General features: G+C 36.4%; 1 protein-coding gene across 4 annotated transcripts in view; it reads right to left on the minus strand.

Annotated features, from left to right (window-relative positions):
• Positions 1 to 21732, minus strand: part of PRKAA2 (protein kinase AMP-activated catalytic subunit alpha 2) — a 67527-nt gene that overhangs the window by 11924 nt on the left and 33871 nt on the right. For all 4 annotated transcript variants that reach the window (XR_003128083.3, XM_025427768.3, XM_025427769.3 and 1 more), the window contains 4 exons: positions 12073 to 12166; positions 10815 to 10959; positions 8697 to 8784; positions 7089 to 7313 (listed from right to left, as the gene is read on the minus strand). Coding sequence is in view for 3 of the 4 variants with exons in the window: in XM_025427768.3 (XP_025283553.1) it covers positions 7089 to 7313; positions 8697 to 8784; positions 10815 to 10959; positions 12073 to 12166 (552 nt within the window). In the remaining variant the exon portion in view is untranslated. The remainder of the gene's footprint in view (positions 1 to 7088; positions 7314 to 8696; positions 8785 to 10814; positions 10960 to 12072; positions 12167 to 21732) is intronic.

Raw genomic sequence — 21732 nt, forward strand, 5'->3', positions numbered from 1 at the left:
ATTTTAATGCAATAAAGTACAAAAGTATGCCAATATGTTTTCTCATTTGATACTATAACAAGTTAAGCTTTGGCTTAATATCAAAGCAGAATATCCACAATTATCTGAAAGACTATTCAAATGCTTCTCCTTTTTCAACCACTTATTTGAGTGATATCAGATTTTCTTCATAGACTGCAACTAATATAACATATTGCAACAGACTGAATGAAGAAGTAGGCCTAAGAATCTAGCTGAGGTTTATGAGTAAGCCCAACACTTAAGGGAATCTGAAAATGAAAAAACAAAAAACAAAAAACAAAAAAACACCATTCTTGTTATTTTCTTTTTGGTCATTTTCCATGAAAGATATGTTATTTAGATTAACATGTACTAGTTTTACTGTTATTTTTAAGTAAATTAAGTGTTTTTTAAGTGTCTCAGTTTTAATTTCTTATATGAAAAATACTGATATAACCTGCATTAAAAAACACAACTCACTGGAATTCTCAATTTTAAGACTGTAAAGGAGTACTAAAACCAAAAAGTTTGACCATCAGTCTCCTAAATATTATTTTCTCACATGTCTGGGCCTTTGCATATGATGTTACTATTACCATCTAAGAACATCCCACTCTTTTTCATCTAATACGTACTATTCCTTCAAGACTGCACAAACCTTGCTACATGGTAGACCTGGGCACCTTCTAAGCTAAATTCAGATCAATATATATTTTGTGGGGATCCCTGGGTGGCGCAGCGGTTTGGCGCCTGCCTTTGGCCCAGGGCGCAATCCTGGAGACCCGGGATCGAATCCCACGTCGGGCTCCCGGTTCATGGAGCCTGCTTCTCCCTCTGCCTGTGTTTTTGCCTCTCTCTCTCTCTCTCTCTCTCTCTCTCTGTGACTATCATAAATAAATAAAAAAAAAATTTAAAAAAAATATATATATTTTGTTTGAATGCTTCTTATTGACTGTTTAATTTATGAATATTAACTAAGAATATACTATAGCAAAAAGTCCTCCTCACAGAGATTGTATTCTAACTGAATACAGATAAAACAAATATTCACAAAATAAATATATAGTTTCAAATATACAAATATGAAAATCCTGTGATAAAGACTGTATGTGGAAAACATGGGGTAAAATAAGAATATATAAATCAGAATGGGAGGTATGTAATTAGGGAAGCTATTGAGTAATATGTTAGCAGATATCAGAATGATTAGAGGTCAGCTGGGAGCAAAGAGCTGGCAAACAAATATTCCCAACACAAGAAACAATATATGTGAAGACTGAAACAAGAAAGAGTTGTGCTATGTTCAAGGAACAAGACTGAGGCCACTATCATGAAAGCAGGAGTTACAGTTTGGAGGGGCAAAAACTATCAAATATTTTTGACAGCTATAGGCTAGAAGAATGATTCTGAGACTAGAACCTACGCTTGATGAAAATCACTCAAAGACTTTAGAGACGGGTGACATGATCTAATTTGCTTCTGTAAAGATCATCCTGCTTGACTGAAAAAACAAAAACGATGATGTTGATGATGCTGGTGCAATAGTCCAAGTGAGAAATGATGTTGTGCCAAGGCCTGGGAAGGATACAAAGATGAATCTTCTACGGCTTCCAGTAGATCTTTCTATTGTAACACTCACATTTTCTTATAGGTGTTGATTTTTTCTTAATTTTACCCACCAAACTCAGAGCTCCTTGAAACAGGGACCATGACTTATTTAGCTGTATTCCATTACCTAGTACAGTGTAAATGTTCAATAAATACATAATAAATGAGTATATAAAGTATGAAGATAAAATTAATCCATTAATGTGTTTATTTCCTGTACCATACTAAGCACCTAAGGTTTAGTAATAAAAATGTGAGATATTAATTTTTTTCAGAAAAATTTATATAACATTTTAAAAATATGAATGACAAATAGGGAAAATGAGCCCTTCTGAATGAACTCCAAATATTCACTCTTCCATAAAAGCATTAAGATTACTAAAAAAAAAAAAAAAAAAATAGCTGATCTCAGTAATAATAGTGAGATTTGAGACATTTTCTGTTGCCCCAAGTCCATCTCCCTTCGCCCATTTCTGTGGCAGTCTTGAAAACCAAGAGTCTCATAATCATGGTAGCCCAGAAAACCAGTGGCTTAGCAACCACTAAGGGGGAGAGAGGTTTAGAATTAGAGCAGAAGAGGTTTAGAATTCTCCAAAGTCCTATCCTCAGAGAACTTGTCTTTATTTGACATGTCTGGCAGTTCCCTGGAAATCTCCATTTGAAAATCTTATCTTTTCTTGACTGATTCAGCTCTCCCTCACTGCAAATAGCCTTCCCTCCAGAACATTTGTCAAAACAACCAATGGCAACTGTCTGACATCCCAGCTGCCTAAAGAGGTAATAAGATTGGAACAAACAAGAAGCTAACCAAAAACCTTAAAATTAAAACTTCGGCAATATGAGTTCCATTGGGGGTCTTTGAAATACTCTGATATATTCTTGGGACTCAAGAAAGCCATTCACATATGCAGGGCTGTGTGCATGCCCAAGAAAGACCCTCATTTCTAATCTAGTCACTCTGTGACTCTCTGCTAATGTGGAGTGAAGACTAAAACAGAGTTATGAGCTTCTCATTGGAGCACTGAAAACATTCCAACATGCACACAGAGTCGCTCAGCAAAGGCTGGGAGACTTACTAGATAGATCAAGGCATTTTAGGAAAGCTCTAATAATAAGCTGACCATTAAGCTAGCCAAGCAGTGATTTCAGTGGCTAATCATGACAAAGAATACAAAATTTGTGGAATTAGTTCAGTAAAATCACTAAACAGAAAGAACAGCAACAAAAATACACAAGATTACAAACTCAAGGCATACACTCAAAAGAAATGGGAACATGTGACCCTAAAAAACTTGTACATGAATATGCATAGCAACATTACTGTTAAGAGCCAAAAAGTATAAACAACTCAAGTATCCATTAACCGATGGATGGATAAAGAAAATGTAGTATATCTATACAGTGAGAATTTTAAAAAAATAATGAAGTACTGATACATGCTACACCATGAATGAACCCTGAAAATACTATGCTGTGTCAAATGCAGAAAAAGCATTAGACAAAATTCAACATCTGTTCATGATAAAAATTCTCAACACAGTAGGTTCAGAGGGAACATATCTCAACATAATAAAAACCATATATGAAAAACCTGCAGCTACATCATAATGGTGAAAAACTGAGAGCTTTCCTCCTAAGATCAGGAACAAGACAAGGATGTCCATTCTCACCACTTTTATTCAACATGGTCCTTCCTGTAAGTCCTAAATACAGCAATCAGACAAGAAATAAAAGGCATCCAGAAGGGTAAAGAAAAAGTTAAACTGTCACTATTTGCAGATGACATGACATTACACATAAAAAATCCTAAAGACTCCAACAAAAAACTACTAGAATAAATAAATTCAGTGAAACTGCAGGATACCTAGAAATCAGTAGCATTTCTATAAACTAATAATGAAGTACTAAAAAGAGAAATTAAGAAAACAATTTCATATGCAACTGCATCAGAAATAATAAGATACCTAAGCATAAATTTAACCAAGGAGGTGAAAGACCATGCTTATATTGTTAAAATGCCCATATTACACAAAGCAAACTACAGATTCCATGCAATCCCTATCAAAATGACAAAAGCTTTTTTCAGAGAACTAGAACAAACAATCCTAAAATTTGCATGGAACTATAAAAGATCCCAAATAGCCAAAGCAATCTTGAGAAAGAAAAATAAAACGGAATATCATAATCCAGATTTCAAGATATATTACAAATCTATAGTAATTAAAACAGTATGGTATTGGGGCACCAGGGTGGCTCAGTCCGTTAAGCATCTGCCTTCTACTCAGGTCATGATCCTGAAGTCCTGAGATTAAGCCCCACATCAAGCGCCCTGCTCAAAAGGGAGTCTGCTTCTCCGCTCTGATCTTCCCCCTGCTCACACTCACGCTCTCTTGCTCTCTCTCTAGTAAAGAAAATCTTTAAAAAAAAAAAAAAAAAAAAAAAGCATGGTATTGGCACAAAAACTGACACATAAATGGAACAGAACTGAGAGCCCAAAAATAAACCTACGTTTATACGGTCAATTAATCTATGACAAAGGAAACAAGACTATACATTGGGGAAAAGGCAGTCTCTTCAATAAATGGTGCTGGAAAAACTGGACAGCTATATGTAAAAGAATGAAACTTGACCACTTTCTGACATCATACACAAAAATAAACTCAAAATAAATTAAAGGCCTAAATGTGAAATCTAAAACCATAAAATTCCCAGAAAAAACATAGGCAGTACTATCTCTGACACCAGCCATAACAACATTTTTCTAAGTATCTCTCCTAAGGCAAGGGAAACAAAAGCAAAAATAAACTATTGGGACTACATCAAATCAAAAGCTTTTGCACAGAGAAGGAAACCATTAACAAAACAAAAAAGGCAACCTACTGAATGGGAGAAGATACTTGCAATTTATATATTCAAATAAGGGGTTAGTATCCAAAACATATAAAGAAGTTATACAGTTCAACACCAAAAAACAAAACAAAATTAAAAAAAAAATCAATTAAAAAACAGGCAGAGGACCTGAAGAGGCATTTTTCCAAAGACGACATACAGAAAGCCAACAGACACATGAAAAGATGCTCAAGCTCTGTAATCAGGGAAATGCAAATCAAAACCACAATGAGATATCACCTTACACCAGTAAGCATGGCTAAAATAAAAAAGACAAGAAATAATAAGTGTTGACAAGGATGCAGATTAAAAGGAAGCCCTGCACACTGCTGGTGCGAATGTAAATTGGTACAGCCACTGTGAAAAAGAGTACGGAACTTTCTCAAAAAATTTGAAATGGAAATACAATATGATCCAATAATATCACTACTGAGTATTTACCTAGAGAAAACAAAAACATTAATTCAAAAAAATATAAGGACTCCTGTGTTTATTGCAGCATTATTTACAACAGCCAAGATATGGAAGCAAACTAAATGTCTATTAACCAACAAATAGATAAGGAACATGTGGGATACATATACAAGGGAGTATTGCACAGCCTTAAGAAAAAATGAGATTGTGCCATTTGCAACAAAATGGACGAAGAGGGCACTATGCTAAGTGAAATAAGTCTGAGAAAATAAATACCATATGATTTCATTCATAGGTGGAATCTAAAAAAGAAATAAACAAAAAGCAGCATTAGACCTATAAGTAGAGAACCAATGACTGCAGGGAGGGGGGTTTGAGGGGGATAGGCAAAATGGGTGAAGGGGAGAGGGAGATACAAGCTCCAGTTATGGAACAAATAAGTCACAGGAAGCATATCTAATTTTCTTTCTAAGGAAAAGCCATTTAAGTGACTGGGGCTCCCAACTGGCTCAGTCAGTAGAGCACATGACTCTTGATCTGGGGATTGTGAGTTCAAGCCCGAGGCTAGGTGTAGAACTTAACTTATAAGTAAAACAAAACAACACAAAACAAACAACAACAACAACAAAAAAACCCAACTGTGAACACAAAAGGTAACAACAACGACAAAAAAAACAACTGCAGGGCAGCCCCAGTGGCGCAGCAGTTTAGCACCGCTTTCAGCCCGGGGCGTGATCCTGGAGACCCGGGATCGAGTCCCGCGTTGGGCTCCCTGCATGGAGACCACTTCTCCCTCTGCCTGTGTCTCTGCCTCTCTGTGTGTGTGTCTCTATGAATAAATAAAAATTTTTTTAAATCTTTAAAAAAAAAAAAAAAACTGCAAAAACAAAAGGTAACAACAACAAAAAAACCTGGGAACACAAAAGGTTTTTTCCTACTAAGTTCATTTCCATAACTGAACTTGGTACTAATTTACAATCACACATTTATTTTATGTATGAGGCCTGGAGAGCTTAAGAAAGGCTAGGAGAAGAAAACAGTATACAAATGTGGAAAGAATTAGTCCCTTCTCGTAGAAGAGATATGCAGCAATCACATAAAAAACCACATCCATCATTTAAACATTCCAAGAGTCACAGGTCTCTAAATAGCCATTCTGGCTTATGAAGATAAGATGACAGATTCTGGAAAGGTGGCAAAAGAATGTGTTTGTAAATGAATAACTGATGAAATGTTAGTTAAGAACAAAAAAACCCTAAGAAACATAACATGCATGGTAAGTAAAGAGTAGAAGGCAATGCATTATCGGTGGCTTGTGTGTGCTATATAAAGGTCATATTCACAATAACACCAGCCACTGCAAGTTCCAAAGTTTCTCACATAACAAGAATCCTTCACAGTGCTAGCAGTTATTTTTGGATTCAAAATCTTAACAAAACTTTTAATGCTTTATTTCATCAACCATATATAAAAATACTTAATACCCCATATTCCATCTGAAATTTATTCAAATCATTTCTTAGCATAGACTACATTCATGGGCCATTTAGCACTGCATGTACTAAGATGTGTGAGACATTCTCTCTACCCTTATGGAGTTAATGTAGGATGGAGAAAGATGCGCTGAGTAATAATAGCTAAATACAAAATAATGAAAAAATAAAACTATGAACAAAACGTGGAAATCATGAGAGTGTAAGGGACTAACATTGCGTAAGGGAATCAGAAGCGATTTCACAAAGGAGATGATATGTAAGCAGAATTTTAAAGGATGAATGGAAATCTATCAGGTCAAAAAAAGTAGAAAAGGCATCAGAGGCAATAATTTAAATTAGAACATGAAGGCATAAAATATATGTTTGAGGAATGAGGAAAAGCTCAGTGTAGCTAAAGCACTGAGAGACCAGAGGTGTGGGGAGTGCAAGAGTGAGACCTCAACAGGAGGAAATGGAGCCTCATTCCGAAGGGCCTTAGAGGACTTGCTACCTAAACTAAAAAGTTTGGGAGACAATCTGAAATATTTAAAAGATGAGTGACATGATCAGGTTTGTGTAAAAAGGAAAGCAAAATTCCTACACAGTAAGTATTACAGAGTTTAACATAAAGCAGGCATTCAGTTAGTGGTACTATTATTAATACTGTAAAATGTACATAACAGTAACAAGAAGAATCATCACCTTATATCTTTGATAGTTGCTCGTTTCAGGGGGTCAACTTGCAGCATATGCATCAAGAGAGTGGCAACAGAACGATTGAGATATTCTGGGATATAAAAAACACCCCCTCGGATCTTCTTAAATAACGTAGGTACATGCTCATCATCAAATGGGAGGGTGCCACAAAGAAGGGCATACAAAATAACACCGCAGCTCCAGATATCAACTTCAGGACCTGCATACAATCTAAGAAACAAGATGACAACACAAACCTGAAATCCAAGTGCCACTTCTTCTCATTCACATATAACCTGTTTCTATATACACATGGTAGAGAATCGGTGTATACTGATTTGCAAGCCTTTAATAAAGTCCATGGCCACACCCCAACACTCAAGACTTGTTCTCCACAGAGAATTTGTTTCAGCAATTGCTACTCAAGTTTTCCTAGACAAAAGTATTTTATTTGTCACAAATTCACTGAACTTACTAATTGACTAAAAAAATATAAAACTTAACAATGGTTGATTTTTTTTATGGAAACATCAAAGCAAATGACCATAAACTTGAAAAAACAATACTATAACGTTTAGACTTAATCCTTTTACCACAAAACTACAAGAAAGAAAATGCATAAATATAATTTTTATGCCTTACATGCCTATTTCAAAGAGTATTTCAAACATTACAGTGCCTAACTAGTACTAGAGCAATCTCTTTGAAAGTATTTGTCTTGTATCACATTATCCTGAGTATGACTTTCATTTTAATCACTTGTTAGGTTAGCTCATGGGACTAAGATTAGCTTTGTTCCACATGACCCTATGCCTTGAATATTATTCTTTTTTTCTCTCACCTTTCTGCAGTTTTAAAATGTCCCTGATACCCCACTGACAAACTCAAACTTCGGTCTCAGATAACAAAGTGAATCTCTACAATTCCAATTAAAAGAATATAATCCATTTCAAAAAAATTGCTGTCTATCATTTACATCATTTGCTTGTACTTGTCCAAAACTCCTATACGTGCTCATTGCAATAATGCCTTTTCTTCATTTTCTCTCAGAAAATTGTTAATTTTCTAAATCAGACACTGGTCACTGAAAAGCTCCTGTTTACCACTGCCATCTTTATAAACATGTTTTAAATATACCGGTGAGTAAGTTCCAGCCTCTACTTATACAATGAATTACATGAAAAGACAATACTATCTCTGAAAAACCTCATTGTTCTAAAGACAAATCAAAGTAATACTCTATATAGTACTTTATAAAAGAATATGTAAATTATTATTTAAGGACTGTGTCTGGTAAGTAAATGATGACTCTAGCTTGAATTTAACAAATGCTTTCTTATTTGTACTTTTCCAAAATGAAAAAAAATCAAGATTGGTTTCAGTACATTTTTTTTTATGGAAGAACTCCTTAAATATACATAACAAAATCTAAACCAAATGTTTAAAAAATTGTTTAATATAACTATTCTCTCTTCAACAATGGAAAAATTAAAGGGACAATTTGTTCCTATTGTGTTAACAATCTCATTCTCTGAACAGAATATATTTTAATTAAATGTAATTAGACTGAATAAAAGATTATAAACAGCTTACTCTGCATGAATCTATTATTACCTGCCCGAGATGACTTCGGGTGCTGCATAATTCGGAGATCCACAACTAGTTCTCAGAAATTCACCATCTGACATCATATTAGACAAACCTGAAAATGAGAGCAATATTTACTTTGTGCTAGATGTTTTAAAAAGTAGATATAGATAAATGCATGGAAAAAAAAAGTCAATTCCTCAAAGTTCTAAATATATTATTTTATAATTATTTTTAAAAAGCAGTAGAAAGCACCTGAGACTAGAAAAAGACCATTTCAGAGTGCTTACATCCTGACCTGACAAAAAAAGATATAGCATATCATGTATGATTGGAATTAAATCCCTTTTCTAAATAAAAATGTTAATTCACTTGGGGCCCATGGGTGTCGGTTGAGCATCCAACTCTTGGTTTCGGTGTAGGTCATGATCTTGGGGTTGTGGGATTGAGTCTGATGTTGGGCTCCACGTGGAGTCTGCTTGGGATTCTCTCTCTCTCCTTCTCCTTCTGCCCTTCCCCTCCCTTATGCTCTAAAATAATCTTTTTTTAAAATGTTGATTCACTTGATATATATGAGGTTATTCTAAATTATATGAAGTTTTCCAGACATAAAAGCATCAAAATATTATTTACCCATTCCTACAGCTGAAAGAATGAAATAGAGACCATTACTTTTTATCCTATGCTTTCAAACCCTTTTTTAAAAAAAAATCCCTCGGATGCCTGGGTGGCTCAGGGGTTGAGCACCTGCCTTTGGCCCATGATCCTGGAGTCCCAGGATCAAGTCCCACATCAGGCTCCCTGCATGGAGCCTGCTTCTCTCTTTCCCTATGTCTCTGCCCCCGCCCCCCTCTCCTGCCTATGCCTCTCTCTCTCTCTCTCTTATGAGTAAATGAATAAAATCTTTTTTAAAAATCTCTAAGTAGAAATCAGAAAGGCTCCAGTTTATAATGATTTCCAAAAGTGGGATGCCAGGGTGGCTCAGTGGTTAAGCATCTGCCTTTGGCTCAGGTGGATCCTGGAGACCCGGGATCGAGTCCCACATCGGGCTCCCCACATGGAGCCTGCTTCTCCCCCTGCCTGTGTCTCCGCCTCTATCTGTGTCTCTCATGAATAAATAAAATCTTAAAAAAAAAAAAAAAAGATTTCCAAAAGTTTTTAATTTGGAAAGCTTTAATTCAACATAGAAAAAATAATCTGCAGAACCAAAATTCTAGTTAAACTACCATACTAGGGAGTTTTGCGATTTAGAGAAGGAAGAGAAATATAGTTTTTAAAGTCAAGGTATAGACAGAAACTTTAAATAAGCAATGCTGAACTCTGGCACCTTTCCATGGTTCTTTCTTTTTTTTTTTTTTTTTAAGATTTTATTTATTTATTCATAGAGACACAGCTAGAGAGAAAGGCAGAGACACAGGCAGAGGAAGAAGCAGGCACCATGCAGGGAGCCCAACGTGGGACTCGATCCCAGGTCTCCAGGATCACGCCCTGGGCCGCAGGCGGTGCTAAACCGCTGCGCCACTGGGGCTGCCCTATGGCTCCTTCTATAATCTCTCACTTCCTAATCCTTCTGCCAAACATCCTACTGTGGTACTCTTTCCAGATATATTTACTCTAGAAAGTGTTAGGTGCATTAAATTTACATTTTGTTTTTGGTTTGTTTTACTCCTGACAAAAACTCCTATTCTTTTTAGCAAACGATTAGATTTTACCCTAAAATCCACCAACACTCACCCTTGACCAAGTCAAAAAGACTGTAAGTCTTCAAAACTGCATGCAAATTTTCACGTACCTCTCTTTAATGCATTCATCAAGGAAAGTGCCCATATTTTCATTAGATTTTTAAAGGAGTTTGTAATCTCCACAAAAAAAAAAAGTTAAGTTTTCCTTCAGGAGGAAATGCAGAGTAAATGGATTTACCTAGAATCTGGCCCGCTAAACTTCTCTAGAAGAATGTGCATTTTAAACAATGTGCTTAAATGAATAGAACAAGAACAAGCTAACATGGAGACTGTGCCACTAATCCCTTTTCATGGTACAGGATTTATAAAGTTGAAACTGCAAGTTCATGGTTCTTTAACAGTTGCTACTGACCCACTTGAAAAGGCAACTCGTACATTTCTGAACAATCATGGAGTTACATACCAAAATCAGCTATCTTGGCATTCATGTGAGCATCCAACAGCACATTCTCTGGTTTCAGGTCTCGATGAACCACCATATGCCTATGACAGTAATCCACAGCTGACAGAATCTGCTGAAAGAGTCGCCTTGCTTCCACCTCTTCAACCTAGCACATATAATAGAAGCTACACTAAGAATATTTGGGACATAGAGCAAGAGTTTTAGTTTCACAACAGCCCAAATGTAACTGAGCAAGCTAATTAGAATTAGGTTAGAATCCTCAACAAATCAGATAAACCAAAAACTTGCATTAGAGCTCAACGTGTCAATCAACAAGGCTCTTCTTTGCTGCTAATCAATTAGATTTAATTTTCAATTAATATTACTCACTGTGCACAATGTTTTAGGCAATCAACAAGTAAAACATAATGATAAGAACTCATGTGAAAGTGCTACAAAATGGAAATCATTGAAGCTTCAACATAATGTTATGGAACAGATTTTTCACTCTGAAAATCATGTTGGCAATTAAGTGGGACATGTTCCCTAAAATCAGTATTTTGAAAGGTGTATTTTTTTTTTTTTAAGATGTTATTTACTTGAAGGCAGCCCAGGTGGCTCAGCAGTTTAGCGCCACCTTTGGCCCAGGGTGTGATCCTGGAGACCAGGGATCGAGTCCTGCATCGGGCTCCCTGCATGGGGCCTGCTTCTCCCTTTGCCTGTGTCTCTGCCTTTCTCTCTTGTGTGTCTCTCATGAAAAAATAAATAAAATCTTAAAAAAAAAAAAAAAGATTTTATTTACTTGAGAGACAGAGCAAGAGAGCAGGAGCAAAGGGAGTAGCAGAGGGAGAAGGAGAAACAGTCTCCCAACTGAGCAAGGAACCTGATGCAGGGCTCCATGCTGGGACCCCAGGATTATTACCTGAGCTAAAAGCAGATGCTTAACTGAATGAGCCATGGAGGTACCCCAAAATGTGTATTTCTTTTTAAGATTTTATTTTTAAGCAATATCTACAACACCTAAAGTAGGGCTCAAACTTATAACCCCAAGATCAAGGGTCACATGCTTCACCAACTGAACCTAACAGATACCCCTCAAAAGGTATATTTTTTAAGAAAGAAACTATGTCTAATATTCTGTATCTTTAGTTGGGTTTCATTACAGAAACAACTCTGACTTCGAAGAAACTTTGTGGTTTGCTATTTCCTACTATCCTTTTGTTTTGCTTTGTTTTTAGCTTAGGGTCTTACTGTGTGTACTAGACAGTAAGTTACTCACCCGTCCATGTTTACAGATGTAGTCAAATAATTCACCACCAGACACATATTCCATAACCATAAAAAAATCTGTTGGAGTGCTGATCACCTGGTATCTTTTTTGTAAATGAAAAAGATTTAAAAAGTTAGTTTAAAAAAAAATCAAGCTAGTATATTATTGCTACAATTTTATATTCCAACATTTTACAGTATTTTAAGATGGCAACAAATTATGTTATCAAAACAATCATAGAGCTATAAAGATAGCTTTACAAAATTCTCTGCTTTCTGAGGCTTATGGACTTTTCAGATTCTCCCTTTCATGTCGACAAATTCTTTGAAATTCTTCATTCTTCAAGAACTAAGGATTCATTTCTCCATTTAAACAATTTTTTTACACTCTATGGAAATCAGGTATCATATTTAAATACAAGTTAAAAATATCGTTAATGTTAAATGATAACACAAGAGATATAATCAGCAAAATGCAGAAAGTGGACAAATGACCTTTTCTTCACAAATATAATGTGAGAAAAGGAAAGATGAACCTATAGATTAATAGTAAATCAAGAGACATACTGATCTATTATAATGTAGAGATTTGTTCTGAAATTTTTAAAAGATTTATTTATTATACAGAGAGAGAGGGAGAGTGCATGTGCTCTGGAAGGAGAGGCAGAGGGAGAGGGAACAAGAAAATCTCAAGCAGATTCCATGCTAAGCAAGAGCCCAACAGGGGGCTTGCTCTCATGACCTAGAGATCACGATCTGAGGGAAAACCGAGTTGGACGCTTAACCAACTGAGCCATCCAGGTGCCCCAAGACTTATTTTGATTCTGACTCCAACAAACCAACTATAAAAACCATTTATGGGGCAGCCCGGGTGGCTCAGTGGTTTAGCGCCACCTTCAGCCCAGGGCCTGATCCTGGAGACCAGGGATTGAGTCCCACATTGGGCTCCCTGCATGGAGCCTGCTTCTCTCTCTGCCTGTGTCTCTGCCTCTCTTTCTCTTTCTCTCTCTCTCATGAATAAATAAAATCTTTTAAAAATTATTAAAGTCTAAATACTGACTGGATAGTTGACAATATTATTAATTACTTTAAATTTTTTAGGGGTGATAATGAAATGTGCTTGTGTTCTAAAATTTAAAAAGAGTCTATATACTATTTAGGGGGGCATCTGGGTGGCTCAGTCAGTTAAGTGTCTGCCTTCAGCTCAGGTCATGATCTCAGAGACCTGGGATCAGATCCCCATCATGCTCCCAGCTCAGTGAAGAGCCTGCTTCTCCCTCTCCTCCTCACTATTTCTGTTGCTGTTTCTCTCAAATAAATAAATAAACAAACAAACAAATAAATAAATGAATAAAATCTTTAAAAAAATAAATTGTTAAAAAAAACATAAAATTTGGGACAGGAGAAGTGGGAAGAAACAGATAAACAATACACTGGCAACTGCTGAAGCCAAACAACAGATTCATGAGGCCTCATCACTTGACTTTCATATACATTAAAAACATTCCATAACGGGGCCCCTGGGTTGCAGTTAGGTGACGTGACCAATACCTGGTTTCAGCCCAGGTCACAATTTCAGGGTCCTGAGATGGAGCCCCACATCAGGTTCCATGCTCAGTGTGGAGTCTGCTTAAGACTCTACTCTCTCTCCTTCTGCATCCCCCCCCTTGTGCTCTCTCTCATTCTCTCTCTCAAATAAATAAATCTTAAAAAAAGAAAATTCCATCGTAAAAAATTAAGCAGATGGATAGATGAATGTGTGTTTATTTTTTTAATCTACCTCTAGGCACTCAAAGCTGAGGCCATTGAAAAATAAGAATCTTAGTTCTATTTGAAAAAGAAATAGAAAAAAGAAAAAATTTTTCTTAAAAGACAGCTTCACCCCACATACCCAATTTTACCAAAGTTCTGAAAACAAGTTAAATACAATTATTAATGTTTTAATTGGAGGTTATATTTAACACACATAAATGAACAAGTGACTTCTCAAAATAGTTTGTTTATAAAGGATTATCTATAATCTGGTTGATTGTAAGCAATATCTAACTTACACTGAGTCACTATTTAAGGACACGAAGTATAGCTGCGCAGTTTTTACATGGCTTACAGGCACGCAGTTAAGGCACAAGCAGGAGCTGAAAAGCGGCACAGATGCCACCTGTTAGAAAGCATCAGAAGCAGGAGGCCCTTCTGGTTAATCAGTCTACCCAGAAGAGGTACCTTTTATTAATGTGCAAAAAAGCAAGTATGTGCTACATGGTGGTTCTGGTTATTATTAAAGAGAAAAGAAAAAATGGCCAGGTTGTTGGTGATATAACTACATACTATACATTTTAAAAAAAGATACATCATGCATTTTTTACTTTTTTTGAAAAAAGTAAAATATTAAAGCTATAGTGTGAAAATGATTATAGAGTTCCAGGAGATAGATTTCTAATAGCAATCTTTTTAGTCTTTGGGGTGAAAAATGACAAGGTAACCCACGTTATATAAAATAAACTAATATAACTGAGAAATAAGGTTGAAATTACTTCAGATGAACTATAACAGGGAATTTCACCTGAGAACTCCAGAAGAAATGATTCTATAAAAGCAATCTTACCAGGCACTAAACTCTAATAGAAAAAATGAATAGTACAAAGCTGGAGCACCTATTGCCTCAACGTAGGCTAATCTGATTTGTTAACAGAATTCTCCATCACTTTTCTGCTTTGTTACATCTTTGGGGCATAGGAGAAAAAGTGATGAAATTCTAATAAATTTAGCTGCTGATTCTTCCAAGTATATCACAGGTCTTAAGTGGATATTGTTAAATTGAACTATTTCATGAAACCTCTAACTCCACAGTGGCCACTGTCCACATCAAAGGCCAATCTAGAGCAATGAAAACCACAACCACTGAGCACTTACAGTGTGCTATTTACTCTTTGTTGAAAACCTAATGTACTGCACTTGGTAAGATCAACAGCTCCTGTTTCTACTGGTGGAGCCTACAGTCTATTAAGAAAGACACACATTAGACAAGTATTCTTTTCAAAGCATGAGTCTGTTTCTTCAGTAGTCTCCTAATTGAAAATCTTCAGGGGGTTCCCACTGCTCTTAGGTCCTGAGTGAATCAGGCCCCCACCTGTGTCTATTGTCTCCTCTTTGATTCTCACCATTGCAGTGCACTATTTCTTTCTTTCATTCATTCATTCGTTGTGCTGCACTTCCATCTGCCACAGCATCTTTGTATAAGCAGTTTCTGCTAATCTGAATCTCATACCTGACCTGTACTCGGCCCTTTAGCTCCTAGTCATCCTTTCTAGCTCCCCATAAAGGTCACTCCCTAAGTCCAGGTCAGTCCTTTTTGCTTGTCCCTTAGCTTCAGAGCATGTGCCTCAGTTTGTGATTATACAATGATTGAGTGTACACCTAACAAAGTATCTGTAACAAAGTAGGCATCTGAATATATAAATTACCACTCTTAAATAATGTGAACGGGGATCCCTGGGTGGTTCAGCAGTTTAGCGCCTGCCTTCAGTCCAGGGCATGATCCTGGAGTCCCAGGATCGAGTCCCATGTCAGGCTCCCTGCATGGAGCCTGCTTCTCCCTCTGCCTGTGTCTCTGCCTCTCTCTCTGTCTCTCATGAATAAATAAATAAAATCTTTAAAAAAAATAATAATGTGAACAGCTTGGAGCCAAAACTATAATAATTTGAAACAGAAATTATGGCAGTATTACAACAAAAATTCAAAGACTAAAATTTCAATTAAACAGAATGAGGCTAAGAAAAAGTAAACACGATTTTTAAAAGAAAAAAACTCTAAAGAGCGAGCTTCATATTGGGACTTAGGGAAAAAAGCCAATTCCAGGATTATGTTCTTAAGTCTAGCCAAGAAAGCCAAATTTTTGTGCCTTCCAAAATAATAATCACATTGAAGCACTATAAGAAATTCAATCATGGAATTCATACATTTCTTAATACAACAGAAAAGTAAATTTACGTGCTTTAGGAAAACTTTTCAGAAAAAAGTATTCCTAATTAAGCAAAAAAAAAATGTTAATATCCACAAAAACTTCAAGCATTCTCCAGCTAAGTTAAATGCATCTTTAGGCAATATTCATTTAAATAGCATATAGAACTCAGGAAAAAATCTTTCCAAAGTTAGACAAAAATTAATATTCATGAGTATAATTTTTTGATGCTTATATCTATAGAGATTTTTAATCCTATCTATATAGCTACATATACAGAATAATATTTTTATTTAGAAATCCATTATCAAAGAAATGTAGTCATTATCCTTGGTTCATGGCACCTGTCATTACTGGTCTTTGAGTGGCTTATTTTTATTTAATTACTATTTTTAACACTACAATAAGCACCTACAAACCCATCACCCAAACAAAAAGCCTAGGACTTCAACAATACCTTCCCATCTAACTCCAGAGTCATCTTCCACTTCCCACCATTTCCCCTCAGCCAAATTAGCCATCATTCTGAATCCTACTCCTGCATCTCCTGCTTTCTCTTTTATACATATATATGTGTGCATCCCACTGTCTTCAAGGCTAAAAATTAATATTCTTATGCATATTTTAATTTAATTGCTCTTAGCTTTAGAAAAAGATATCAGCAATTAAAAAAAAAAAAAAGGGGGTGGGAGTACCTGGGTGGCTCAGTGGTTGAGCCTCTGCCTTTGGCTCAGGGCATGATCCCGGGTCCTGGAATTGAGTTCTGCATCAGGCTCCCAGTAGGGAGCCTACTTCTCCCTCTGCCTGTGTCTCTGCCTCTCTCTCTCTGAGTCTCTCATGAATAAATAAATAAAAATCTTTTTTAAAAAGGGCGGTATCAGGTGGGGTGCCTGGGTGGCTCAGTTAGTTAAGCATCTGACTGGATTTCAGCTCAGGTTATGATCTCAGGGTCCTGGGATAGAGTCCATGTTGGGCCCACTCCTTCCATTAAGGACTCTGCTTAAGGATTCTTTCTCTCCCTCTCCTCTGTGCCTCCTCCTACTTGCACACCCTCTCTCTTTCTCTAAAATAAATAAACCTTTAAAAAAATAAAAAATAAAAATAAAGAGTATCAGGCTACTTGTAGTATTTTGGGACCTGTTTTATTGAGATTGATCCACATTGTTGTGTTTGCTAGTTATTTGATGTGACCATTGTATAACATTTCATTGTATTTATTGATCTACTCTCCTGTTAATGGAGAGGCTATTTATTCATTGAGTTGATCACTAGAGGTTGTCTTCTCAATTTTGCTATTATAAATAACGCTGTTGTAAACATTCTTGCACATGGCAAGATTTTCTCTTTGATATACACCTGTGAGTGGAACTGCTGAGTCATACAGTTCACGTGAATGTCTGATTATAAGAGATAATGCCAACTATTTTCCAAAATGATTTTGGCAATGCTAAATCTTTAGAAAGTTTGTGGATTCATAAATTCTTCAACTCCTGCAAACACCAAACACGTTTCTCATGAAATGCTCACTCTTATCTTTTTGCCTATTTTTGTTAGGTTGATCATGCCATATTTATGCATGGATATACAGAATAAATTAGTATCTTCTCTAACATTCTAGAATATAACATTATTAATATGCCTTGGTTATCAGCTTGATAAAAGTGTATGTTTACAATCAATTCACACTGAATTTGGCTTTCATTTCTTCGTAAATACATCTGTATGTATCTCTAAAACATAACAGCTTAAAAAATGGATGTGCATATACTCATGCAATACTATCATCATGCCAAAATTTGACAAATCATGAATGTCATCAAATATCCAATCAGGTTTCCTGATCAATTTATAATGCTTTTCTGGTTTTAATATTTTGGTTAAATTAGGGTTCAATTATAATCCATACATTGCAATTGATTAATATATCTCTTATCTTTCTTTTAATTTATAGGCTGCTCTTCTATCTCTGTTTTTTTTTTTTTTTTTCTTGCTTTGTTTTGTTGAAGAAGTTGGTTGGCTTGTCCTGCAGAAGATTCCATGGTCTCATTTGGCTGATCCGGCTTTTATGGCAACATAATGCACAATCTATAGCACCCTGTTAGATCTGGAGATTAGATCAGATTTCATTTTGATTTTTATTTTCCTTTGAAAGACTAGATGGTGCTGCATACCTCCAGGTAAAGGCATATAATCTCTTTTTTGAAAAATTAGTAGCCATTGCTGATCAGATCCTCGATTTATTAATTCATGAGGAAATTTTAAAACTTGGCCAATTTGCATAGTCTAATAATATATTAGGATCTAAAGGAAATCCTCACTCAAAACCTCCTTCCTCAAAAACTCCACAGTCTCTAAAGTGCAGCCCATCAGATTACACACCCAATACACGACTTATACACCAATTACACGACTTTAACCTTTTTTTTGTTTAAGTCGTCGATCTAACTCTGCTCACTCCCTCTCATTCCAACTTAATGTCTTCCCCCCCCACTTTGTACATAATATCCACATGGATGATCTGTTGAATACATGGTGTCTTAATTTCCTTGACTTCCTCCTCTTGCACCACACAGCCACTCACTCCATGGTAATATACTATCAAAGACTAACTCTTCCAATTATGCACTGGATTCCTTCCCCAGACCTACTAAAGGATTTGGTTTCTACAATTAGCTCCTCTTTCTCCCATATCAGTCTCTCCATCTTGACCAAATCATCCCCTTTTGTGTACATTCTAGAATATCTTACATCTTAAAAAACAAACCCTGTTTAGACCCACATTCCCTCTTATTACCACTCCTATTTCTCTCTCCTTGCCTTTAAATAAAATTCCTGAAATGTGTATTGCTACTAACTCTGCCTCATCTTTTTTTTTTTTTTAAGATTTTATTTATTTAGTCATGAGAGACATAGAGAGAGGTAGAGACATAGGCAGAGGGAGAAGCAGGCTCCCTGCAGGGAGCCTGATGTGGGACTCAATCCCAGGACCCTGGGATCACACCCCGAGCTAAAGGCAAATGCTCAAGTACTGAGCCACCCAGGCGTCCTTCTCTTTCATCTCAAATTCTCTAAGTCCCTCAAAACAAGATTTTGCCTTCACCATTACAATAAACTGGTCCTTTCCAAAGACACCAGCAACCTCTCACCTTGCCAAACCTAACGGATCAATTCTCAGTCACATCTTACTCAATATTCAGCAGAATAAGGGACAGTTAATAATCTCTCTTCAAGTATGTTCTTCACTTGGCTTCAAGTGAATATCCTCCTGGTTTTCCTTTAACCTCATAACTATTCATTTTCATTCTCCTTTGCTGGTTCCTCTTCATCTTGGACATCTTAACATCATAGTGCCCTAGAGATCAATCCTTGGATTTCTTGTTTACCTTTACTCACATCCTTGGTGATTTCATTCAGTCTTGGGACTTTAAATATCTTAACTACCATCTATATGCTGATGACTTCCAAATGTCTACCTCACACCTGTCCCCTTAACTTTGGAGTCACATATTTAATAGCCTATTTATCTCTCTACTTAGATGTCTAATAAGCATCTCAACACCATAAAACCAAAAGCAAATTGATACCACCCTGCAACACTCCACACCTCTAGGTTCCTCCTATAAACTTCTCCATTTCACTTAATAGCAACTCCATTCTTTTATTTGCCCAAGCCAGATAACCTTGGAGTCAATCACTTCCTTCTCTCTTCTCACAACCTACATCTTATCTCTAAGTAAATGTTGTTTACCCTACCTCAAAAGTATATACAGAAGATGCTTACTTCTCAACACCCTCCAGACTATGCTCTATTCTAAGCCACCAACTCTTTTACCCAGAGTACTACAATTGACTCCTAATTGGTTTCCCTGCTTCAAGAGAAGTCAGGTCCTATCATACTTCTGACCAAAACTTTTTTTTTCTCCTTTTTTTTTTTAAAGATTTTTTTATTTACTTATTCATAAGACACACATAGAGAGAGTGGCAGAGACACAGGCAGAGAGAGGGAGAAGCAGGATCCATGCAGGGAGCCTGACATGGGATTTGATCCTGGGTCTCCAGGGTCATGCCCAGGGCTGAAGGTGGAGCTACCGCTGAGGAGTATTCTCCTCCAATACACTAGTTTTGGGCTGACCAAAACTTTCTAATGACTTCCCATCTTGCTCAGAGTAAAAGCCAAAGTTCTTACAATGGCCTATAATACCCTATATAATCTGGCTCCCCTTTATGTCTCTGTCCTCATTTTACACCAATTCCCTCTATATCACTCTGTTCCCTTGATCTCTGGCCCATATTTCCACTTCAGAGCCTTTATATTTACTGCTCCCCTAAAAAATGGGAATTTGTTATTTTCCTTCTCCAGAAAATCTGTATACCATATTCCCTCACCTTTTCACTAACTTACAATATATTTTACTAACAAAGGTTTTATTGTCTATCTTCTCAGCACTACCCCACTAGACACATAGACACACTCACACACAGAACCTCCATAATAGCAGAGATTTTGTTGTCATCTTTTAGTTTGCTGATGTATACCGAGTGTCTCAATGGTGCCATTTGCTAAATGAAGGGGTGAACAAGCTAGCTTTCTGGCCTTGTTTTCCTCCATTTCCCTACACATACCCTATGTATCAACTGAAGAAGACAGCTATTCCCAACACACCACATTCTTTACACTTTATTTTGCTTCTTGTTGTCCTCATAAAACCATCAGGACCTTGTTCAAATGTCACATCTTATACATGCTATAAGTAATTCGTAAATGCCTACTACAATACTAGGTGCTAGGGAGATAAAGATGATATTTGATATCTGTTTAGATCTAATGGGATTCTCAACTCAACCTGGCCAAAACAAGTATCCTTAATATCCTCCTGTACCTTAAAATGATTCTCCTCCATTCTTCCTATCTCAAAAAATATCATGATTATCACCATCTAGTTGCTCAAGCCAAAAGCCAAAATCCCAATTGCTCAGGCCAAAAAGATTCCTCAGCCACTTTCTTGTCCACAGTATCTCATTAGTTTTACCTACAAAATGTATATTGAATCCACTGATTTCTCTCCATCTAGACCAGTACTATCAAATAGAACTTTCTGCAGTGATAGAAATGTTTTATATAACCTCTGTCCAATATACTAGCCATTAGCGACACCCTGCTATTAAAAACTTGAAATGTGACTTGTGTGACCAGAGAATTAAATATTTTAATTAAATTTGTGCTACATGTGCTAATGGCTACCACACTGGACAGCACAAATCTAGATTATCACTTTGGTTAAAGCCACCATAATCATAATGTCTTAGCTGGACTATAGAGCAACAGCTTCCTAACTGGTCTGCTTCCACTTCTGCCCCCATACCCCATCATGTCACTAGATAGCTAGATCTTAATTATCTTTCAGGTCTTGAGCTCAAACTTTACCTCCTCAGTGAGGCCTTCTCCACAATTTCTTCCTTGCTAGTCACACCCTAAGACAGTACCTTTTATTCTCCTCAAAGCACTTATCACTGCCTAAAGTAATCCTATTAATTTGCTTACTCACTATCTACAACTGCTAGATAGCTCTAGAACATAAACTCCATAAAGGCAGAAAGCCTTGTCTTTCACTATCATATCCCCAGTGCTTAGAACAGTTCCTATTAGATAATAGGTGCATAACTCTTGCTTCTCAACAACCTGGTCTGCTGGGGGATACTAATGAAAACAAA

This window comes from Canis lupus, chromosome 5, assembly GCF_003254725.2.
Source record: "Canis lupus dingo isolate Sandy chromosome 5, ASM325472v2, whole genome shotgun sequence".
NCBI classification, from domain to species: domain Eukaryota; kingdom Metazoa; phylum Chordata; class Mammalia; order Carnivora; family Canidae; genus Canis; species Canis lupus.